The sequence below is a fragment of the Geotrypetes seraphini genome, chromosome 2 (assembly GCF_902459505.1).
Source record: "Geotrypetes seraphini chromosome 2, aGeoSer1.1, whole genome shotgun sequence".
In the NCBI taxonomy this organism is placed as follows: Eukaryota; Metazoa; Chordata; class Amphibia; order Gymnophiona; family Dermophiidae; genus Geotrypetes; species Geotrypetes seraphini.
Window position 1 is genome coordinate 2,463,386 of NC_047085.1, and position 24,871 is coordinate 2,488,256.

A 24,871-nucleotide genomic window follows, 5' to 3' on the forward strand; every position below is an offset into this window, starting at 1 on the left:
ATTTTCCACTCCCTCTTCGGTGTCTACTCTGTTACAAATCTTGGTATCATCTGCAAAAAGGCACACTTTTCCTTCTAACCCTTCAGCAATGTCACTCATAAACATATTGAACAGGATTGGCCCCAGCACCGATCCCTGAGGGACTCCACTACTCTCACCTTTCCTTCCTTCGAGCAACTTCCATTAACCACCACCCTCTGGCGTCTGTCAGACAGCCAGTTTCTGACCCAGTTCACCACTTTGGGTCCTAACTTCAGCCCTTCAAGTTTGTTCAACAGCCTCCTATGAGGAACTGTATCAAAGGCTTTGCTGAAATCCAAGTAAATTACATCTAGCATATGTCCTCGATCCAGCTCTCTGGTCACCCAATCAAAAAATTCAATCGGGTTCGTTTGGCACGATTTACCTTTTGTAAAGCCATGTTGCCTCGGATCCTGTAACCCATTAGATTCAAGGAAGTACACTATCCTTTCTTTCAGCAAAACTTCCATTATTTTTCCAACAACTGAAGTGAGGCTCACCGGCCTGTAGTTTCCTGCTTCATCCCTGTGACCACTTTTATGAATAGGGACCACATCCGCTCTCCTCTAATCCCCAGGAATCACTCCCGTCTCCAGAGATTTGTTGAACAAGTCTTTAATAGGACTCGCCAGAACCTCTCTGAGCTCCCTTAGTATCCTGGGATGAATCCCTTCTGGTCCCATCACTTTGTCCACCTTCAGTTTTTCAAGTTGCTCATCAACACCCTCCTCCGTGAACGGCGCAGAATCTACTCCATTTTCTCGTGTAACTTTGCTAGACAATCTCGGTCCTTCTCCAGGATTTTCTTCTGTGAACACAGAACAAAAGTATTTGTTTAGCACATTGGCTTTCTCCTCATCACTTTCCACATATTGGTTCCCAGTATCTTTTAGCCTAGCAATTCCATTTTTCATCTTCCTCCTTTCACTAATATATCTGAAAAAATTTTTGTCTCCCTTTTTTACATTTTTAGCCATTTGTTCTTCCGCCTGTGCTTTCACCAGACGTATCTCTCTCTTGGCTTCTTTCAGTTTCACCCTGTAGTCCTTTCTGCTCTCCTCTTCTTGGTTTTTTTTATATTTCACGAATGCCAACTCTTTCGCCTTTATTTTCTCAGCCACTAGGTTGGAGAACCATATCGGTTTCCTTTTTCTCTTGTTTTTATTGATTTTCTTCACATAAAGGTCCATAGCCATTTTTATCGCTCCTTTCAGTTTAGACCACTATCTTTTTCCACTTCTCTTATGTCCTCCCATCCTAAAAGCTCTTTCTTCAGGTACTCTCCAATAGCATTAAAGTCCGTACGTTTGAAATCTAGGACTTTAAGTATCTTGCGGCCGCTCTCCACTTTAGCCGTTATATCAAACCAAACCGTTTGATGATCGCTACTTTCCAGGTGAGCATCCACTCGAACATTAGAGATACTCTCTCCATTTGTGAGGTTCCGTTACCATTTGTCTGGGCAGAGCCTCTTGAAAGGCATCCACAATCTCCCTACTTCTTTCCGATTCTGCAGACGGAACATTCCAGTCCGCATCCGGCAGGTTGAAATCTCCCAACAGCAGAACCTCCTCTTTCCTTCCAAACTTTTGGATATCCACAATCAGATCCTTATCAATTTGCTGCAATTGAGTCAGAGGTCTGTAGACTACACCCACATAGATAGAAGTTCCATCTTCTCTTTTCAGAGCAATCCATATCGCTTCTTCCTCTCCCCAGGTCCCTTGCATTTCGGTCGCTTGGATATTGATCTTTACATATAGAGCTACTCCTCCACCTTTTTGACCATCTCTGTCCTTCCTAAAAAGATTATATCCCGGTATGTTTGCATCCCATCCATGTGATTCACTGAACCATGTCTCTGTGATAGCGACAATATCTAGATCTGCCTCTAACATCAGGGCTTTCAGATCATGAACTTTGTTGCTTAGACTGTGAGCATTTGTGGTCATCGCTTTTCAGCTATTTTTCAGCGATAATCTCCTTTTTCGTATGGATTTTTGTTTCATTTCACTTTCCGTTGCAATACTAAGAAATTAGTTGCTGATATTGCTTATGTTGCAGTCTTTACTACTATCACATCTTTTCTTTTGTCTGGGGTGGTCTCTATAAGTGTCCTTCGTACATACACCACCCCCACCTTCTAGTTTAAATGCCTAGAAAAATATTGTCTAAATTTCTCTGCTAGGTTTCTTTTTCCTGCTGTAGTAATATGTAGCCCATCAGTGCAATATAGCTTCTTGTCCTTCCATGTATTTCCCCATCCTCCTATGTACCTGAAGCCTTCTTGATGACACCAGGCTCTGAGCCATCTATTAAAGTCCTCTGTGTTTTTCACTCTTTGCTCTCCCTTTCCATATGCAGGCAGTATTTCAGAAAAAGCTAAAGTCTTTACAAAAGGTTTCACGCCCTCACCAAGCTCCCGAAAAGCTTTCTGTGCTGCAAGTGTGGAGTTGTTGGCCAGGTCATTTGTTCCCAGATGGATAACAACATCAGTGTTAAAATCCTTAGTTTCTTCCTTAATTATAGTCAGTATTTGCCTGGAACTCCTCGTAGCTGAGGATCCTGGAAGACATTTCACTATTTTGTTCTCCTCGCCCTGTGTTCCAAGGTTAATGCCTCTGATGATGGAATCCCCCAACAGTAATAGTTTTCTGTTTTTGGCTTTTTTATTTGTACTTAGGGTGCGCTTGTTCTCTTGAGTTACCTTCATTGGTTCCAGTCCCACCTCCCTTCTGTTTTCCTGAGTATCGCAGTGCACTAGTGGAGCGAAGGAATTCTGTAGAGGTAATATTTGTGAAGGTGGATGTTTCTGTGTTACATGTCGCAGTCTTCTTGAGCCTACTGTGACCCATTTATTCCTGGGCTGTTTTATTCTTTGAGGTAGAGGTGGTAAGTTGGTATGATTTTGTGGAGTGATGGAAGCTGCTTTAATTGTATTCAATTCCTGTTTAAGTTTGCAGAGCTCCTCCTTAATACTGGCAAGTTGAAGACAGATGGGGCAAGCCTTAAGCCTCCAAATAGTATGTCTTGGAATTAAAGCACCACAGTGATTGCATAGAATAAAGGTCATCTTGATTGGTTGTGAAGTGACTTGATTTGAGTAGTCCTGATTATTTGGGTCTCTATATATGGTGGGACTATAAGTCTTACCCTTATTCCTATGAAGAGGAAGAGGAAATAAGATTTAACAGAGGAAAGAGAAGGATTTATTTTTTTGTGCTTTTTTTGTTTTTTTTAAGTAAGAAACAGGGAGGAGAAGAGAAATTAAGCAGATATAATGCTCAAAACCAGTGAAAAGAGCAGAATATGAAATGCTGAGCAACTTATCTTATTGAAGTTCACAGGGCAGCCTTGTTCACAGCAATATCCCAAAGATAATGCAGTTAACCTTAGAAGTAAATCAGAGCCCCTCCCTTCTCCACCTAATCAGACACAATGGCTAAAAACTAGTAAGTCAGAAATATAGGCTCTATACCACCTAAAACACAGTATTTTAAACAGAAATGCAGGTTCTATAACAAATCAGTGGCTACCCTAAAACACAGGATTTATAACAGGATTTTCCCTACTTTAGTCACCCTGAGCCACAGGCACCAGGATTTAATTAGAGTTAATAAAGTCTTACCCTTATTCCTATGAAGAGGAAGATGAAATAAGTTTTAACAGAGGAAAGAGAAGTGTTTATTTTTTGTGCTTTTTTTGTTTTTTTTAAGTAAGAAACAGGGAGGAGAAGATAAATTTAGCAGATATAATGCTGAAAACCAGTGAAAAGAGCAGAATATGAAATGTTGAGCAACTTATCTTATTGAAGTTCACAGGGCAGCCTTATGTCCTCAATGTGGACTGACTGGTTTAGAAACTAGTTGCATGAAAGGCAACCAAGTGTAGTAGCAAATGAAGCTCACTGAACAAAGGGATGTTACAAGTGGTGAGCCCCAAGAATCACTTCTTGTGTGGTCTTCTTAAACATTTTTGTAAGTGATATTGTTGAAGGTCTGTCTGGTAAGATACCAAAATCTGCAATAGGGTAGACATCCCTACTGGTGTGGATAGCATGAGAAGGGAACCTCCCCATCCCATTGTCCAGCATCTCTCCCATCTTTCTTCCCATCCAATTAATCATGTGATTAATCAAGATTAAAAAGGAACCTTAGTTGAAATAGGTGACCGAACAAGGAAGGTAATATGATAAGGGTTGACATAAATCTGAGGATTTCAATTGTTTCACAGGCCCTCGGTGAGAAGTGCCGTCACCTCAGTTCACTGAAGCTGTTGCATTGCTCTGGTGTTACCACGGATTGTCTGCTTGCTGTTGCTTTGCATTGCCCACAGCTGGAGAGCCTTAATCTACAGAACTCCCAGGTACAAGGCCACATCTATACTCTGGTAGAGTCAGGTGCCTAAGCAGACAGTAGTGTCTGTAGATAGGGCTTGGGAGAGTAGGGTAAGGATTATTGCTTATTTATTACAAATTTAAAATAAGCAACAAAATACTGAACATTAACATTTTTACTCACTTTACAATCTTTTTCTTTTGTGCTATTTTATTTGAAGCAATTAAATTTGCTCCTTATACTCCTAATTTCAATAAGGTCAAAATGGAAGAAACATTCTCTACTATTCCAGTATTCTGGGGTCACAGACCTACTATTTTTGAATCTAAATCAAAGCTACCACAGTTTAATCAATTTACAACAACTAACTTACAGAATAATCAATCTAATCTAAAATTAATCTCTACTGAAAGATTACTTACTAATAATTCAAAATTATTTCAAAAGCTTAGATATAAAACTTTAAATATTGGATTAATTAACACTCGCTCAATTAAAACCAAATATCATCTTATTAAAGATCTTATTTCATATCAGTCTTTAGACATACTATTCTTAATTGAAACTTGGCTATCAGAAGGCGAAGAAGCATACCTTTCATATGCTTGTCCAAATTGTTTCTCTTTTCTATTTAATCATCGTTCTACAAAAAGAGGTGGAGGTCTGGCAGTAATATTCAGGGATTCATTACTAATACAGGTTGATAAATCTACAGGTTACGCTCCAATTGAATATCTCCAACTTACTATACAAACTAAACCCAAAATAGATGTATTACTAATTTATCTTCCCCCTCCAGTAAATTCAGAGAATATTACTCTTCTACAATCCTTGCTTTTTGAATTTGGTAGCTCATCCTTAAATCCACTAATTTTGGGTGATTTTAATATTCACTTCGATGATCAACTGAACAACTTCACTAATACCATTCTTTCTTATATCAATCAACTAGACTTAAGTTCATTAATAAACCAGGCAACTCACCAAGCAGGACATACTATAGACACAGTATTAATTCCTATTTCAGAAAAGAGTAATTTCACGGCAAACCACTGTCTTCCAGTTCCATGGTCAGATCATTTTCTGATCTCTGTAACTTATAATACTCATAGTATTGAACATAAAACTAAACGTCAAACAATTAGTTATAGGAATTTTAAGGATCTCTCATCAGAATCTCTACAAGCAACATGGAATCTTGATTTTTCCGAATTTTCTACTAGTTCAATAGATGATCTAACCAATATGTGGAATATGGCTATTCAAGCCACCTTAGATAATTTGATTCCAACTCAAACTAAAATCATTTCGGATCGAAAATTTTGTAATCCATGGTTCTCTGCAGAACTTTTACTTCTTAAAAGACAATTAAGAGCCCTTGAACGAAGATGGAGGAATAATAAAACACAAACTAATCTTACATCTTACAAAGAACACTCAGAACTCTATAAATCAAAAATAAATCAAACTAAAATGAAATATTACTCTGAGAAAATAGTCAAAGCCAAAAACCCCTCTATCTTATATTCCATCCTCAATAATATTATACCTAACAAAAAAAAATCACTTGATTTAAACAGCAAAATTCCTACTGCTCAGGAACTCTCCGACTATTTTAACGAAAAAATTGCTACTATAAGAAAATCTTTTAAAAACTCTAACATCCAAACTGAATTAGATCAAAATAATCAAGATATATTATTATTTTCAAAATGTTCAAAATTTAAAATACCTAGCCTTAAGGAGATTGAAATTACTCTTCAAACTCTGAATATCAGAAGTTCAAAAGCAGACCAAATACCACCGTTTCTTCTCAAAAAATACTTTGACATCTTTGGACCTTGGATTCAGGTATTAATCACAGAAAGTTTAAAACAACAAACTGTTCCACTAGATTGGAAACAATCATTTATTCGACCCATTATGAAAGATAAAAATGCTAATCATTCTGATTTATCCAACTATAGACCAATATCCAACATTCCATTTTTAGCAAAGTTAACTGAAAAAATTGTCTTCCACCAGATTTCAGAGTTTGTTGAGCAAACAAATGTGTTACATCCCAATCAAACTGGTTTTAGACAACACCATAGTACAGAACATTCACTAATTGGTATGACAACTTCAATTCAATATTTCTTGGACCATCATCAATCGGTGCTTTTAACACCACTGGATCTTTCAGCAGCGTTTGATACGATTGATCACCAATTACTCCTTGCTAGACTTCAATCTATTGGGGTTACAGATGATGTTCTAGCATGGTTTACATCTTATTTTAGTAATCGCACATCTACAGTAATTTTTAATGATACATCATCTTTACCTTCACAAATAGCGCATGGGGTTCCACAAGGATCTATACTTTCCCCTTTACTTTTTAATATATTTTTGGCACCACTATTGACTTTATGTCAATCTATAGGATTTCATGTTTTTGCCTATGCTGATGATATACAGTTATTGTACCCCTTAAACAATAACAATTTAAATGAAATCTTGACAATTAATGGAAAACTTGATCAAATTCATCATTGGCTAGACAAAAACAGATTGGCCCTCAATATTAAAAAAACAAATATTATGCTTTTCCCTTGGAAGGAAAGTTTTTCTCTAGTTGCTCCTATTCTGATTCAAAATGTTCCTCTTCAATTAGTCAAAAATACTAAAATCCTAGGAGTAATTTTTGATAATAAACTTAATTATCATGATCACATTAGTAGTATTGTTAAAACTACCTTCTATAGGTTGCGTAAAATTCGATCTATTTCCAAATTCCTTTGTCCCAAAGCACTTAATATTCTTATTCACTCTCTGGTGATGTCTAAAATCGATTATTGCAATTCACTTTTTACAGGAATTGCTTTTCAAGAAATTAAACGATTACAAATAATTCAAAATGCTTCAATTAAATTAATAACAAAATCTAAAAAATTCGATCATGTGACACCACTCCTTAAAAAGGCTCATTGGCTACCAGTCATTCATAGAATAACTCATAAACTATGTACAATTATCTTTAAAACGTTAGAAAATAAGACTCCAGCATTTTTATTTAGATTACTCATCCCCTATTCACTTCAAAGAATTTTACGATCGAGTGAACGGAATCTTTTGTCAATTCCTTCGCTTAAAATTATTAGTACAAGAAGACAATTTATCTTCTCATGTACAGCACCTCAGACTTGGAATGCGCTTCCCATGTTTTTACGGGAAGAGAAGGTGTTTGGCAAATTTAAAAGCGAGTTAAAAACCTTCTTGTTTAAAGATGCGTTTGCAAAGTAACTATATATTTTATTTTATTGAGTTATTTTAGTGAATTTTCATTTTTTTTTTTTTTTTTTGCTTTTACTTGTCTACCAACTTCCTTTTGTATTTTCCTTATATGTCCTCTCTTTACTATAAAAAATGTATTTCACCCCCTCATACCTTCTGTTTATATTATAATGAATTAAGTGTATGTTTTGTTTTTGTTTCCTTAAGAATGTATATTGCTGTACATCGCTTAGAAATTTGATTAAGCGATTCAATAAGCCAATTAATAAACTTGAAACTTATGAACAGCAGTAGCTAGCGTTGTATTTGTTTTGTACTTAGCTGAATAAGAGTTTCTTTGTCTCTGCATCTTGTGCAGCTCTTCTGTGCTTTGTTCCCTTGTTTCCTTATACAAGAGGGAATTTGACTTTAGCAGTCTTGAATTAATATTTTTCATTCTTTCTCACTTTTCTGGTACCTCTTCAGGTAGATCCCTCAGCAGTAGGCAGCTTCTTGGAGGTTGCTGGTTCTCGGCTCAAACATCTCTGGTTGACCTACAACAGCCGTATGAATTCTATTCTCAGCCTGATCACGGTGAGTCCTTGTAAAACAGTGTATCTCAAACTGTGCCGAGGCACACTAGTGTGCCTCCTGAGATTTCAAGTATGCCGTGGCACACTGTGGAGGCCAGCTGACTTCCCTACACGGTGGAGCACCAGCACTGCCCAATTTGCCAAAGGGCTGCATGTTTTCCCCCTTCTCTCTAGCGTCCTACGGCTTCCACCCTGGTCTCACCTTTAAAGCTAATTACAGCAGCCTGCAGAGGATTGCAGGTAGATAAAATGATTTTATTTTCAATATAGTGATTGAAATATGTTATTTTTGAGAATTTATATCTGCTGTGTATGTGAAAAATGAATGAAAAGAATTGCATTACAATTAGTAAAGGGGAAGGGATCTGGGGCAGAGCTTGGGTGGGCCTAGGGAGGTCTGTGGTTGGGGTACTCAGTTGATATTTGTTAGACTTAGGAGGTACTTAGCTTGAAGTAGTTGAGAAACACTGCTGTAGGCAATCAGCTGGTGCTAGTGCCTCTCCTCTCTGGCCCTCTTCCCTGCTGGCACTCCCTACTGGCGTCTCGGGGCCCATCTGGAGGGCTTCTGCACATGCGTGGATGTCGACGTGATGATGTCACGCATATCTGTGCACTTCTGGGTGCCTCAAGTTGTGGCCACTACCTTTAGTGTGCCCCGGCTCAAGAAAATTACAGACACTTGTAAAATTATGGTTTAGCTGTATTTAGAGAAAGGAGGTGGACCTGGAAGAACATGGGGCTAGGAGGGGGATTCAGAGCTCAAAATACAGATGGCAGATGAAGTTCAATGTAGAGAAATGCAAAGTCTTGAACTTAGGAAATAGAAAACCGAGATACAGCTACACGATGGGAGGGTTATTACTGAGTGAGGGTACCCAAGAAAGGGACTTGGGGGTAATAGTCGACAAGACAACGAAGCCGTCGACACAGTGCGCAGTGGCCACTAAGAAAGCGAATAGCATGCTAGGTATAATCAAGAAGGGTATTACAACCAGAATGAAAGAAGTTATCCTGCCGTTGTATCGGGTGATGGTGCGCCCGCATCTGGAGTACTGCGTCCAATATTGGTCGCCGTACCTAAAGAAGGATATGGCGATACTCGAGAGGGTCCAGAAGAGAGCGACACGTTTGATAAAAGGTATGGAAAACCTTTCATATGCTGAAAGACTGGAGAAACTGGGGTTCTTTTCCCTTGAGAAGAGGAGACTTAAAGGGGATATGATAGAGACTTATAAGGTCATGAAGGGCATAGAGAGAGTAGAGAGGGACAGATTCTTCAAACTTTCGAAATCTGAAAGAGCAAGAGGGCATTCGGCAAAATTAAAAGAGGACCGATTTAGAACCAACGCTAGGAAGTTATTCTTTACCCAGCAGATGTTGGACATCTGGAATGCACTTCCAGAGGGCGTGATAGGACAAGGTACGGTATTGGAGTTCAAGAAGGGATTGGACAATTTTCTGAAAGAAAAGGGGATAGAGGGGTATAGATAGAGGACTCCTACACAGGCCCTGAATCTGTGGGGCCACCGCGCGAGCGGACTGCTGGGCACGATGGACCTCTGGTCTGACTCAGCAGAGGCACTTCTTATGTTCTTAAAACTCAATTAGCAACATTCCATGCTACCGATCCAAGGCAAGCAGTGGCTTCCCCCCATGCCTTTCTCAATAGCAGACTATATAGACTTTTCCTCCAGAAGCTTGTCCAAATCTTTTTTAAACCCATCTACGTTAAGCTTCAAATGGAAGAAACTCTAGTGAAGAACATTAAGAAAGGGGACAAATCCTTCTTCAGGTACATTAGCGACAGGAAAAAGAACACAAACGGGATAACACGCCTTAGAACGCCAGACGGGGATTATGTGGAAACAGATTCCGATAAAGCCAAACTACTGAATGATTACTTCTGTTCAGTCTTTACCTGTGAGGCACCAGGGCACGGGCCACGGCTGGAAACAAAGCAAAGCATGGAAGACCCATTTCAGAATTTTGAGTTCACAACTGCTGATGTTTACAGAGAACTGTCAAGACTCAAGGTGAACAAAGCCATGGGACCGGACAATTTGCACCCAAGAGTGCTCAGAGAGCTATGCGATGTTCTGGCAAAACCGTTTGCCATGCTCTTCAATCTCTCCCTAAGTACGGGGAGAGTCCCCCTGGACTGGAAAACAGCTAACGTCGTTCCTCTGCACAAAAAGGGTTGCAGAGCAGAGCCTGCGAATTACAGACCGGTGAGTCTCACATCAATAGTGTGTAAACTCATGGAAACTCTACTTAAAGGTAAATTAGACACGGTATTGGATGAGGGGAATCTAAGGGATCCCTGCCAACATGGATTCACTAGGGGCAGGTCATGCCAATCCAATCTTATCAGTTTCTTTGATTGGGTGACAGGAAAGCTAGACTCGGGAGAGTCTCTGGACATAGTGTACTTGGATTTCAGTAAAGCTTTTGACAGTGTCCCACACCGTAGACTATTAAACAAGATGAAATCGATGGGTTTAGGTGGGAAACTAACTGCATGTGTCAACGATTGGCTGAGTGGAAGACTTCAGAAAGTGGTGGTCAATGGCACCCTCTCTGAGACTTCGGAGGTGACCAGCGGAGTGCCGCAGGGCTCAGTCCTGGGACCATCCCTTTTCAACATATTCATAAGGGACTTGACCCGAGGGCTTCAGGGTAAAGTAGCACTGTTTGCCGACGATGCCAAACTGTGTAATACAGTAAGCGAAAGCAATCTCAAGGATAGCATGACGCATGATCTGATCACGTTGGAAAACTGGTCCTCGATATGGCAGCTGGGCTTCAATGCTAAGAAGTGTAAGGTCATGCATCTCGGCAGCAGAAATCCATGCAGAACATACACCTTGAATGGAGAAACACTAGCTAGGACTTCAGAAGAACGGGACTTGGGAGTAATCATCAGTGCAGACATGAAGGCTGCCAAACAGGTAGAGAAGGCCTCATCCAAGGCAAGGCAAATGATGGGATGTATCAATAGAAGCTTCGTTAGCCGCAAACCTGAAGTCATAATGCCACTTTACAGAACCATGGTGAGACCTCATCTGGAATACTGTGTGCAATTCTGGAGGCCACATTACCGTAAAGATGTGCTTCGAGCTGAGTCAGTCCAGCGGATGGCCACTAGGATGGTCTCCGGACTCAAGGGTCTCTCATACGAAGAAAGACTGGGCAAATTGCAGCTCTATACTCTCGAAGAGCGCAGGGAAAGGGGTGACATGATAGAGACATTTAAGTACGTCACAGGTCGTGTCGAGGTGGAAAATGACATATTCTTTCCCAAGGGACCCTCGGTCACAAGGGGGCACCCGCTCAAACTCAGAGGAGGGAAATTTAGTGGTGACACCAGGAAGTATTTCTTCACAGAAAGGGTGGTGGATCAGTGGAACAAACTTCCGGAGCAGGTGATCAGAGCCACCAGCGTGCTCGACTTTAAGAATAAATGGGACATCCACGTGGGATCCCTGCGAGGGTCGAGTTAAGGAGCTGGGTCATTAGCACTCAGACTTAATGGGGTGGGTCAGTAGAGTGGGCAGACTTGGTGGGCTGTAGCCCTTTTCTACCGTCATCTTTCTATGTTTCTAACTGCTTTTTCCACATCCTCTAGGAATATGTTCCAGAACTTTAACTATTCTTTGAATGAAAAAATATTTCCTCCTATTGGTTTTAAAAGTATTTCCCTGTAACTTCGAGTGTCCCCCTAAACTTTGTAATTTTTGATGGTGCTTCACTTGTTTCCTCACCTTACCGTAAAGAAAAGCACCACACAGTAAAACAGTAGGAACACCAGTTGACTTAATCTGCCATCTTGTTTTCCTGCTGCTGTGCTACAGATCCAATTCTGTGTGACTATAGGCTTCCTGAGATTATTCATAGAAACATAGAAATAAGATGGCAGATAAAGGCCAAATAGCCCATCCAGTCTGCACATCCGCAACATCCACTATCTCCTCCTCTCTCTAAGCAATTGCATGTGCCTGTCTCACGCTTTCTTGAATTCAGACACAGTTTCTGTCTCTGTCACCTCTTTCGGGAGACTATTTAACACATCTACCACCCTTTCTGTAAAAAAAAAGTATTTTCGTAGATTACTCCTGAGACTATCATCTTTTAACTTCATCCTGTGCCTTCTTATTCTGGAGTTTCCTGTTAATTCTATCTCCACCATAAGAACATAAGAATAGCCTTACTGGGTCAGACCAATCGTCCATCAAGCCCAGTAGCCTGTTCTCACGGTGACCAATCCAGGTCACTAGTACCTGGCAAAAACCCAAGGAATAGCAATATTCCATGCTACCGATCCAGGGCAAGCAGTGGCTTCCCCCATGTCTTTCTCAATAACAAACTATGGACTTTTCCTTGAGAAACTAGTCCAAACCTTTCTTTAAACCAGCTACGCTATCCGCTCTAACCACATCTTCTGGCAATGCGTTCCAGAGTTTAACTATTCTCTGAGTGAAAAAAAATTTCCTCCTATTGGTTTTAAAAGTATTTCCCTGTAACTTTGAGTGTTCCTTAGTCTTTGTAATTTATGATGGAGTGAAAATCGATCCACTTGTACCCGTTCTAACCCACTCAGGATTTCGTAAACTTCGATCATATCTCCCCTCAGCCGTCTCTTTTCCAAGCTGGAGAGCCCTAAACTTTTTAGTTTTTCCTCATACGAGAGGAATTCCATCACCTTTACCATCTTGGTTGCTCTTCTTTGAACGTTTTCTAGCATCACTATATCTTTCTTGAGATAAGGAGACAGAATTGAATGCAATACTCTAGATGAGGTTGCACCATGGAGCGATACAGGGGCATTAGAACATAAGAACATAAGCAATACCTCTGCTGGGTCAGACCTGAGGTCCATTGTGCCCAGCAGTCCGCTCACGCGGCAGCCCAACAGGTCCAGGACCTGTGCAGTAATCCTCTATCTACACCCCTCTATTCCCTTTTCCAGCAGGAAATTGTCCAATCCTTTCTTGAACCCCAGTACTGTACTTTGCCCTATTACGCCCTCTGGAAGCGCATTCCAGGTGTCCACCACACATTGGGTAACGAAGAACTTCCTAGCATTCGTTTTGAATCTGTCCCCTTTCAACTTTTCCGAACGCCCTCTCGTTCTTTTATTTTTCGAAAGTTTGAAAAATCTGTCCCTCTCTACTCTCTCTATGCCCTTCATGATCTTGTAAGTCTCTATCATATCCCCTCTAAGTCTTCTCTTCTTCAGGGAAAAAAGTCCCAGTTTTCCCAATCTCTCAGCGTATGAAAGGTTTTCCAAACCTTTTATCAGACGTGTCGCTCTCCTTTGAACCCTCTCGAGTATCGCCATATCCTTCTTAAGGTACGGCGACCAATATTGGATGCAGTACTCCAGATGCGGACGCACCATCGCCCGATACAACAGCATGATAACTTCTTTCGTTCTGGTTGTAATACCCTTCTTGATTATACCTAGCATTCTATTCGCTCTCTTAGCGGCCGCTGCGCACTGTGCCGTCGGCTTCATTGTTATGTCCACCATTACCCCCAAGTCCCTTTCTTGGGTACTCTCGTTCAATAACATCCCTCCCATCTTATAGTTGTACCTCGGATTTCTGTTTCCTACATGTAATACTTTACATTTCTCAACGTTGAATTTCATCTGCCATCTCGTTGCCTATTCCCCTAGTTTGTTCAAGTCCCTTTGCAATTCTTCGCAATGCTCTGTAGTCCGAGCTCCACTAAATAGTTTGGTGTCGTCCGCAAATTTTATTATCTCACACTTCGTCCCTGTTTCTAGATCATTTATGAATATATTAAATAGCAGCGGCCCAAGCACCGAGCCCTGCGGGACCCCACTCGTGACCCTCCTCCAGTCCAAGTAGTGGCCCTTCACTCCTACCCGCCAACCAGTTTCTGATCCATCTATGTACGTTTCCTTCCAACCCATGGTTCTTCAGTTTCTGGAGTAGGCTCTAGATATATGATGTCTATGGGGTCTCCTTTGTCCATCCATTTGTTAATTCCTTCAAAGAAGTGCATTAAGTTCGTTAGGCACAATCTTCCCTTGCAGAAACCATGTTGGCTGGTTATCAGAAGTTTGTTTCTTTCCAAAATGTTCCTCGATGTTTTCTTTTATCAGTGCTTCCGCCATTTTCCCCGGAACCGAGGTCAGACTCACTGGTCTGAAACATTCTTAGTCTTGTTAGCCATCCCTTTATTAATAATTCCTAGTATCCTGTTTTTTTGGCCACCGCCGCACATTGGGCAGAAAGTTTCATCGTATTGTCTACGATGATACCCAGATCCTTTTTTTCATCCCTTATTCTGTGAAATAATCTCTGATGTTAGATTCAAATCTATTGCCTTTCACTCTTATATCTTGTGCTCTTATTTTAAAACATTTTTGTTGAAAAACATTCACCTGTACCTTATCTACATGAGGTATTTCCCCCATGTTCCTCTCCTCTATAGTTTACATGATTAAGTTCATAGGGTGAAAGGCATGTCAGCATAAGGGGGAAGTGGATGGGACTTGTATATCACCTTTTTGTAGTTACACGTTTAAAGCAGTTGACATATATCCAGATACTTATATTTGAACCTGGGCCACTCCTTACTCCAGGGGGTCCTTGGGAATCCGGGCTTCCCACTTTGATAGAAAATATGCTTGGGGAGTGCCGCGTCGAGCTTCCTTTGGTTGAAGACCCGGTATATGAGGTTTAGTATTAGTTTAGTTTAGCTTCAGAAGCTGGAAGCAGACTACTGTCTTCCTCGCTCCTGAGCTAGTATGAGAAGGGGTGACGAGACAGCGGGTTTCTTAGTCTGACAGGGCTTCAGATATCCCAGCAGCCATTAAGACAATGCCAACATGTATTTGGTAAGGAAAGACTCCCCTTGACTAAGTGACTACATTTGTTTGTTTATACCCCGCCCTTATCCAGGGTGAGTTACACATTTACATACAAAATACAACAGTACAGTTTACATTCAATACAACATCAACAAAAACATCACCAACAAACAAGTACACCCATACATATCTAATATAATAAAATGCTAGGCCGCGCATGCGCACTCAAAAGTCGTGTTCCCTGATCCGTCGCGGAAACACGAGTGCGCAAGCGCGCCCACGGCTCTCTCGCGCTTATGCTCAAGCCGCCGCCATGGCTCCTCTATCGAATCGCACCAGGATCGAGAGAGGAGCTGCAGCGATGGCTTTCAAATTAAAAAAAAAAAAGTTACACAGCTGGGGGTAGCCGCGAGGTTGCGGCGGCCTTCCTCACCCCCGACTCTCACTGTGCACGGAGCCGCGACGATGGTTTGGAAAAAAAAAAGGGAGCCGTTAGCCTTTAAGCAGCTCCCTCTTAATTTAAGGTAAATCGGCGGCTTTCAATTGAAACACGGGCGGGCGGGCGGCCCGCAGACAGAAGGCTGCCGAAGCCGATACGAAGCTTCCCGGGGGGGGGAGGGGGGAGGACGGCACAGCAAGCGACGGCACGGCAAGCGACGGCGAGGAGGGAGTGGGAGCAGGCCGCAGAGGCTGTCGGTGCCTGCAGGCCGCGGCAGCTTTAGGCAGATGTCGGCATGGGAAGAAGTGCTGATGGACCGGGGGGGGCAAAAAAAAAAAAGGAAGGGAGGCCTACTGCTGGACAGGGGAAACAGAAAAGAGGTACTGCTGGACAGGGGAAGAGGTGCTGATGGAGGAGGGGTGCAAAAAAAGGAAGGGAAGCCTACTGCTAGACAGGGGAAACAGAAAAGAGGTACTGCTGGACAGGGGAAGAGGTGCTGATGGAAGGGGGGGCAAAAAAAAGGAAGGGAAGCCTGCTGGACAGGGGAAACAGAAAAGAGGTACTGCTGGACAGGGGAAGAGGTGCTGATGGAAGGGGGGCAAAAAAAAGGAAGGGAAGCCTACTGCTGGACAGGGGAAACAGAAAAGAGGTACTGCTGGACAGGGGAAGAGGTGCTGATGGACAGGGGGGGCAAAAAAAGGAAGGGAGGCCTACTGCTGGACAGGGGAAACTGAAAAGAGGTACTGCTGGACAGGGGAAGAGGTGCTGATGGAAGGGGGGGCAAAAAAAAGGAAGGGAAGCCTACTGCTGGACAGGGGAAACAGAAAAGAGGTACTGCTGGATAGGGGAAGAGGTGCTGATGGACAGGGGGGGCAAAAAAAGGAATGGAGGCCTACTGCTGGACAGGGGAAACTGAAAAGAGGTACTGCTGGACAGGGGAAGAGGTGCTGATGGAAGGGGGGGCAAAAAAAAGGAAGGGAAGCCTACTGCTGGACAGGGGAAACAGAAAAGAGGTACTGCTGGACAGGGGAAGAGGTGCTGATGGACAGTGGGGGGGGCAAAAAAAGGAATGGAGGCCTACTGCTGGACAGGGGAAACAGAAAAGAGGTACTGCTGGACAGGGGAAGAGGTGCTGATGGGGGGGGGAAGGAACGGAGGACTAATGCTGGACAGGGGGAGCAGGAAACAGGTACTGCGTGGTGGACAGCCGAGGAAAAAGAAAGACAGAAAGAAAGAAATACAGAAACAGGCTAAGGAGAGAGAGAGAGAGAAAGAAAGAAATACACACACACACACATATTCTAGCACCCGTTAATGTAACGGGCTTAAAGACTAGTAAGATATGTTTCAAGTTTAATAAGTTTAATAAAATTTTGATTAATTGCTTAATCATAATTCTAAGCGATGTACATACTGATAAAATTACAAGGTTTTAGGAAACAATACAACGCATAAAAAGAACTAAGTCTTACAAGACTATTGACAAACTTTACAAACCTAAAAACAAGGAAAGGAAGGGAAAAGAACTACAAATTATTTGAAAGTAAGCAAGATGTTTAAGGAAAATACATGAGGAAAGGGAAGTTAAAATGCTTCAATAAGGTTATGTAGTAAAATTAAAATTAGCTAGGAAACTAGCTAGCTAATTATCAAAGAAAGCTCTTTAATTTACTCTTAAATTTCTCCAAGTTACGTTCTTCCCTCAAATAAATAGGAAGCAAATTCCATGTTTGGGGGGCTGTAATAGAAAAAAATAAATTGCCGTCTTGTGCTAATAATTTTAAGTGAAGGGATTGTGGGCAAGTGTTGTTCATTAGATCTCAGCGTTCTATTAGAAGTACAGTGGTACCTCGGTTTACGAGTGCACCGGTTTGCGAGTGTTTTGCAAGACGAGCAAAACATTTGCAAACTTGGTGCCTCGTAAACCGAGCGCGCCTTGATTTGCGAGCGCCCCCCCCCCCCCCGTGAACCGGCACCCTCCCCCCCGCGATCCAACACCCTCCCCCCCTCCCCCCGTGATCTGACACCCCCCTGCCGCAACCTGAGGTCCCCCCAACCCACCCAAACCCTCTTCTTGTATCACAACATGATACAAACATGTTCAAACATGAACTCTCAGGCCTTGAGCATGCGCATATGCTCAAGGCCCAGCACAGGAGACAGATCTTCAGGCACCAGCACAGGACATGCTGGTGCCGGTGCGGAGGCTACATCAAAGTAAGAAGAGGGTTCGGGTGGGTTGGGGGGACCTCAGGTTGCGGCGGAGGGGTGCTGGATCGCGGGGGGAGGGTTCCGGTTCGCCGGGAGAGCAGCGCTGCTGGCTTCGGGGGGGTGGAGGGTGGGAACCTATCAAAGCGAGTTTCCATTATTTCCTATGGGGAAACTCGCTTTGATAAACGAGCATTTTGGATTACGAGCATGCTCCTGGAACAGATTATGCTCGTAATCCAAAGGTATATGGAATTAGTAATTTATAGATGAAAGCAGGAGTTTATAAAGTAGGGATTTGAATGTAAGCAGACATAATTTATATGTTATCCGGTGAGCTACTGGAAGCCAGTGTGCTTTCTTAAGAAGAGGTGTCACGTGATCAAAAAATTCATCAACCATGCAAGTCACTTCAATGACAAACATCATTGTAGCCTAAAGAACTAGCCAGATCGTAAAGTACATTAAAATATAAAATTGCATGCCATATTTAAGTTACCTTTTAAAATAGACCAGATCATGAAATATATTAATAATAATAATAATAACAGTTTATATACCGCAGGACCGTGAAGTTCTATGCGGTTTACAAAGATTAAAAGATGGTTCAAATTGATTGAACTTAACAGGGTGGATGCTAGTGATTAACAGCTCAAGGGATCAGTTATTGAGGAGAAAGAGTTGTAAGGGTCAGCTGCCTAGATACTTCATGATTAGTGACCAGCACACTGCAATCAACAGTCACCACTCATCCTCCGTCAGCCAATCTCAAACCTTATATTCAGTATCGCCTGATAGACTGGTATAGTCCTTACAAATGGGTTATATACCTCATTGCTACCAGCAGGAACAGACTGAAAACAAACTTGTATATCAGTATAGCTTCCCCTCTTGCAATTCAGTCTTCTTCAGTCTCCATTAAAGCAGGTAGGAAGACTAATTCGGCTCCCCTCTTAATACTTTTGGAATTTTGTTTTGGACTCCTGGGTTCCCCTTTTGTGCCGGATAGAGCTTGGATGGGGTCCTGTTTGGTCTGAGAAGTCATCTTTCTCTAAGTTTCTGCGTGAGATGTCAGAAACTTTGCCTATCCTTCTTGAAGCTGACTCCAAACGTTCCAAGCAGTTCCTAGAAGCGCTAGATTACGATCAACCACCTAAGGAACTCCTCAAGTTCCCCTTAATGACATCTTAAGGGAAACTTTTTCTACAAAAATCTGCAGACGCCACTTACCATCCCTCTAGCTCCTCGCAAGCTGGATGCCTTATATAGAATGATACCTGTTCCTAGGTTTGACTTGACAAACCCCAACTTCCACACAAGTCTCTTCTTGTAGAGTCCACGTTGAAGAAATCCTTGGGAGCTAGCGTATATGCCTCTGTACCTCCTGGCGGAATCGGAGGAGAGGCTCGTCTTGCAAAACACTCGCAAACACACCCAAGCTGCCTGCTTGTCCTGGGATAAAGCACAGTTACTTACCATAACAGGTGTTATCCAGGGACAGCAGGCAAATATTCTCACAACCCACCCACCTCCCCGGGTTGGCTTCTTAGCTGGCTTATCCTAACTGAGGGACCGTGCGCTTATATCAGGCGGAAAGGCACTTGCGCTTTCGCATGCGGGCTATCATGAACTTTCTAAAGACTTAAAGTGGCGATACACTTTTAAATTAGTCCGTACTGGGGCTCCATCGGTGATATCAGCCATATGTGAGAATATCTGCCTGCTGTCGCTGGATAACACCTATGCATTTCCCAATAAGTCTTTCTTCCTTTCTCGCTGTCTTTCTCAAACCATCTCTTTCTGGGTGATTTTAAGATTTATGCTAATGATCCTCTGACTATTATGCTTCAATTTCTCACTTTAACATCCTCATTCAGTCTTCAGCTGTACTGTGCTCCACTACCCCCCTCTGCCTTGATCTTCAAAAAGATATAAAAAGGATGGAGTCAGTCCAGAGAAAGGCTACTAAAATGGTGTGTGGTCTTCATCATAGGGCGTATGGGGACAGACTTAAAGATAGAAATATGATGGCAGATAAAAGCCAAATGGCCCTTCCGCAGTAACCATTATCTCTTTCTCTCTCCGAGACATCCCACGTGCCTATCCTAGGCCCTTTTGAATTCAGACAGTCTCTGTCTCCACCACCTCTTCTACCACCCTTTCTGTAAAAAAGTATTTCCTTAGATTACTCCGGAGCCTATCGCCTCTTAACTTCATCCTATGCCCTCTCATTGCAGAAGGGATATAACATTGGGGAAGTCTACATATGAGTTATCAGTTACAAAGTGTGCCTGGTGGTTAGAGCAGCAGACTGTGTACCAGAATGACCAGGGTTTGAATCCTATTGACACTGCTTGTGGCCTTGGACAAGTCACTTAACCCTCCATTGCCTCAGGTACAAACTAACTGTAAATTGTAAGCTCTCTGGGGACAGGGGAATAACTATTGTACCTGAACTATACTTGTTCTAGCACTGGAAAGGCATAAGCTAAATCCAAGAAGCCCAGGGGTGGGATAAACATAGCTAAGGGGCCTGGGCAAACCAACAGGAGTGGGAGGGAATTTTTGAGAGGACAGCAGAGCTGTTTGTTTTGAGTCAGATAGTGGAGGATGGATGTAAGGTGTGCTGCTGTATGACCTTGAGAACCAAGCAAGTGCATAGGATGGGGATGGCAAATGGTAGAGAAGGTGTGGTAAACCAGATAGCTGGGGATGTAACATAGTAACATAGTAGATGACGGCAGATAAAGACCCGAATGGTCCATCCAGTCTGCCCAACCTGATTCAATTTAAATTTTTTTATTTTTTCCTCTTAGCTATATCTGGGCAAGATTCCAAAGCTCTACCCGGTACTGTGCTTGGGTTCCTACTACTGAAATCTCCTTTAAAACCTACTCCAGCCAATCTACACCCTCCCATCCATTGAAGCCCTCCCCAGCCCATCCTCCACCAAATGGCTATATACAGACACAGACCGTGCAAGTCTGCCCAGTACTGGCCTTAGTTCAATTTTTAATATTATTTTCTGATTCTAGATCCTCTGTGTTCATCTCACGCTTCTTTGAACTCTTGTCACCGTTTTCTACTCCACCACCTCTCTCGGGAGCAAATTCCAGGCATCCACCACCCTCTCCGTAAAGTAGAATTTCCTAACATTGCCTTTGAATCTACCACCCCTCAACCTCAAATTATGTCCCCTGGTTTTACCATTTTCCTTTCTCTGGAAAAGATTATGTTCTACGTTAATACCCTTCAAGTATTTGGAACGTCTGAATCATATCTCCCCTGTCTCTCCTTTCCTCTATGGTATACATAGAAACATAGAAGATGACAGCAGATAAGGGCCATAGCCCATCAGGTCTGCCCACTCTACTGACCCACCCCCAAGTCTACTATCCTAGGGATCCCACTCCTGGTGACAGGTTCCCTTGGCTTAACCCTCTAAGGGATCCCACATGGGCATCCCATTTGCTCTTAAATTCTTGCACGCTATTTGCCTCGATCACCTGCACCGGGAGCTCATTCCAAGGATCAACCACTCTCTCGATGAAGAAATATTTCCTGGTGTCGCCATGAAATTTCCCGCCCCTGAGTTTGAGCGGATGCCCTTTTGTGGCTGAGGGTCCTTTGATAAAGAGAATCTCTTCTTCCATCTCGATACGGCCGGTAATATACTTAAACGTCTTGATCATGTCTCCTCTCTCCCTACGTTCCTTTAGTGAGTACAGCCGCAAATTTTTCAGCCTTTCCTCGTACGATAGATCCTTGATCCCCGAGACCATCCTGGTGGCCATCCGTTGCACCGACTCTACTCTCAGCACATCTTTTCGGTAGTGTGGCCTCCAGAATTGCACACAGTATTCTAAATGAGGTCTCACCATGGTTCTGTATAATGGCATTATGACTTCAGGCTTCCGGCTGACGAAACTCCTGCGGATGCAACCTAACAACTGTCTTTCCTTAGATGAAGCCTTCTCCACATGATCAGCAGTTTTCATGTCTGCGCTGATGATCACTCCCAAGTCTCGTTATGTTGAAGTTCTAGCTAAGGTCTCACCATTCAAGGTGTAAGTTCTGCATGGATTTCTGCTGCCGAGGTGCATGATCTTGCATTTCTTAGCGTTGAAGCCCAGCTGCCAGGTCGAGGACCAAAGCTCCAACAAATGTAGGTCCTGTGTCATACTATCGGGTGAATTGCCGTCTCTCACTATATTGCATAGTTTGGCGTCGTCGGCGAATAACGTTATCTTACCTTGAAGCCCCTGAGGTCCCCTATGAATATGTTGAAAAGGAGCGGGCCCAAGACTGAGCCCTGCGGTACTCCACTGGTCACCTCCGATGTTTTAGAGAGGGTACCGTTAACTATCACTCTCTGAAGTCTGCCACTCAGCCAGTAATTGACCCATGTAGTTAGTGTTTCTCCCAGCCCCATTGATTTCATCTTGCTCAACAGCCTGCGATGCGGGACACTATCGAAAGCTTTGCTGAAGTCTAGGTATACGACGTCCATGGATTCTCCCAAGTCTAGCTGTTTTGTTATCCAGTCAAAGAAGCTGATGAGATTGGATTGGCAGGACCTACCCTTGGTGAATCCGTGTTGACTGGGATCCCGTAGATTCTCCTTATCCAAGATTGCGTCAATTTACATTTGATTAGTGTTTCCATGAGTTTGCATACTATTGATGTGAGACTCACCAGTCGGTAGTTTGCAGCCTCTGCCCTGCAACCCTTTTTGTGCAGTGGAACGACGTTAGCTGTTTTCCAGTCTATGGGGACTCTCCCCGAACTTAGGGAGAGATTGAAGAGTCCTGATAGCGGTTCTGCCAGGATATCACGCAGCTCACTGAGCACCCTGGGGTGTAGATTGTCTGGTCCCATGGCTTTGTTCACCTTGAGTCTTTCCAGTTCGTAGTAGACGTCGCTAGGTGTGAACTCGAAATTCTGAAACGGGTCTTCCACGCTAGGCCTTGCCTGCAACTGCGGACCATGCCCAGTGCCTCGCAGGTGAAGACCGAGCAGAAGTATTCATTCAATAGTTCTGCTTTATAGGAATCTGATTCTGCGCAGTTCCCATCTGGTTTTCTAAGGCGTACTATCCCGTCTGTCTTCTTTTTCCTATCACTAATATACCTGAAGAAGGATTTGTCCCCTTTCTTCATGTTCTTTGCCAGAGTCTCTTCCACTTGAAGTTTGGCCTCCCTGACTGCCGTTTTGACCGCTGCAGACCTCGCCCTATGTTCTAGTTTAGCTTCCCTAGTCTCCGTTCGTTTGTAGGAAATAAATGCTTTTATCCCAGGACAAGCAGGCAGCATATTCTTGACTGATGGGTGACGGCACCGACGGAGCCCCGGTACGGACAATTTTAGAGTGATTGCACTCTAAGAACTTGGAAAGTTCTAGCAGGCCGCACCGTGCACGTTCCTTCCTGCCCGACGGAGGCGCGCGGTTCCCAGTTTCTTAGTTTCCGCTGAGCTAAGAAGACGCGTTCTTTTCAACGGCTGTTGAAAAGCTCTTTTTTCGCCTTCCCGCTCACTTAATTTTGGTATCGGAAAAGTTTATTCCTTCTGTTCTTTTTATTTCCTTCAATTAGTAAAAAAAAAACAAAAAAACTTTTCTCTTTTTTTCATTCGGGTTCGTCCCAGCGGGGCCTATTGCTACCATTGAAGCCTCGGCTTTCGATTTGGCAGAAGCCGTTTTTACGTTCATGCCCCCTCAGCCAGGGTTCAAAAAGTGCCAACGGTGTGCACAGCCCATATCTTTGACCGACCCGCACAACTGGTGCTTACAGTGCTTGGGTCCTGATCATAGGGCTTCCATCTGCACCCGTTGTGCCACCTTGAAAAAGAGAACGTTGAAAAACCGTCAAATTCAACAGAAATTACTTTCGGTGCCGAGATGGCTGACTCTGCGGCATCGACACCGGCATCGGCTCCTTCACAATCGGCACCCACTTCTTTGACGCCGTGTGACACTGCGCAGGCGTTGCATCAGTCAGGTAAGCCGGCTAAGAAGCCTTCCCCGCTCGAGCGCCCTCCGGTTGCTGTGGCAGCGAGTCCAGTTCTGCCGACCATGAGGCGCCCGCGCAAACGCTCCGCCCCCATAGACGATGAGTGCATCGTCATCGGCCTCCTCATCCTCTGGGCGTCGAGCGGCACCACAGGTACCGCAGAAAAAGAAAGCGGTACCAGTGCCTTCACTGGACGAGCGAATTGCAGCCGTCCTCCAGGTGCAGTTTAAAGAGCAGTTGCAGCAGCTCCTCCCTGCTCTATTGGCACCGAACCTTCCAGTCCCGGTCCGATCTGAGCCACCGGTACCAACAGTGGGGCAGCCCCTATTGTCCGCTTCCACTTTATCGGTACCGGTCCATTCAGCGTCCTCGACTTCCATGCCGGTACTGGCACCGGAACCGAGAGCTCTTCATCAGGCTGTCCAAACTTCGGCACCATTACAGCCTCTTACTTCTCCCGGTACCGCTTCTTTGAGGTCAGGTAAGTCAATACATAAATCTCGACACCTTGAGCCCTCGACACCGGATTCCCGGGATCGAAGTTTTCAAATCAGGGATCCTGATCTGTGGGGCGATTCTGAAGAGCCACTTCTCTCGGAAGGTAACATAAGAAATGCCTTCACCGGATCAGACCGAGGTCCATCTTGTCCGGCGATATGTGCACGCGGCGGCCCATTTAAGTACACCTTATAGGAGACCCGGATTTCCCGTATCCCTCAATATGGTTTCCAAGAAGATGTGCATCCAACTTGCGCTTGAAACTCGGAACAGTAGTCTCCGCCACAACCTCCTCCGGGAGAGCATTCCAAGCGCCAACCACTCGCTGTGTGAAACAGAATTTCCTAACATTTGTCCTAAACCTGCTGCTACTCAGTTTCAGGCTATGACCCCGTGTCTGTGTCACCTCCGAAAATGTTAGTAATGCTCTTTCCTGGTCTATTTTATCAAATCCTTTTAATATTTTAAAAGTCTCTATCAAATCCCCTCGCAATCTTCTCTTCTCGAGGGTGAACAGTCCCAGTTTTCTGAGTCGTTCTTTGTAGCTCAAATTTTCCATACCTTTGACAAGTTTCGTTGCTCGCCTCTGCACCCTCTCCAGCAGAGTTATATCCTTCTTAAGGTATGGAGACCAGTGTTGGGCACAGTATTCCAAGTGAGGTCTTACCATTG

At 43.5% G+C, this 24,871-nt stretch overlaps 1 protein-coding gene across 2 annotated transcripts in view; it reads left to right on the plus strand.

The window, feature by feature from the left end:
* FBXL6 (F-box and leucine rich repeat protein 6) overlaps positions 1-24,871 on the plus strand; it is a 112,397-nt gene that overhangs the window by 25,388 nt on the left and 62,138 nt on the right. For both annotated transcript variants that reach the window (XM_033933279.1, XM_033933278.1), the window contains exons 4-5: positions 4,255-4,386; positions 8,100-8,207. In XM_033933279.1, coding sequence (XP_033789170.1) covers positions 4,255-4,386; positions 8,100-8,207 — 240 coding nt within the window. The remainder of the gene's footprint in view (positions 1-4,254; positions 4,387-8,099; positions 8,208-24,871) is intronic.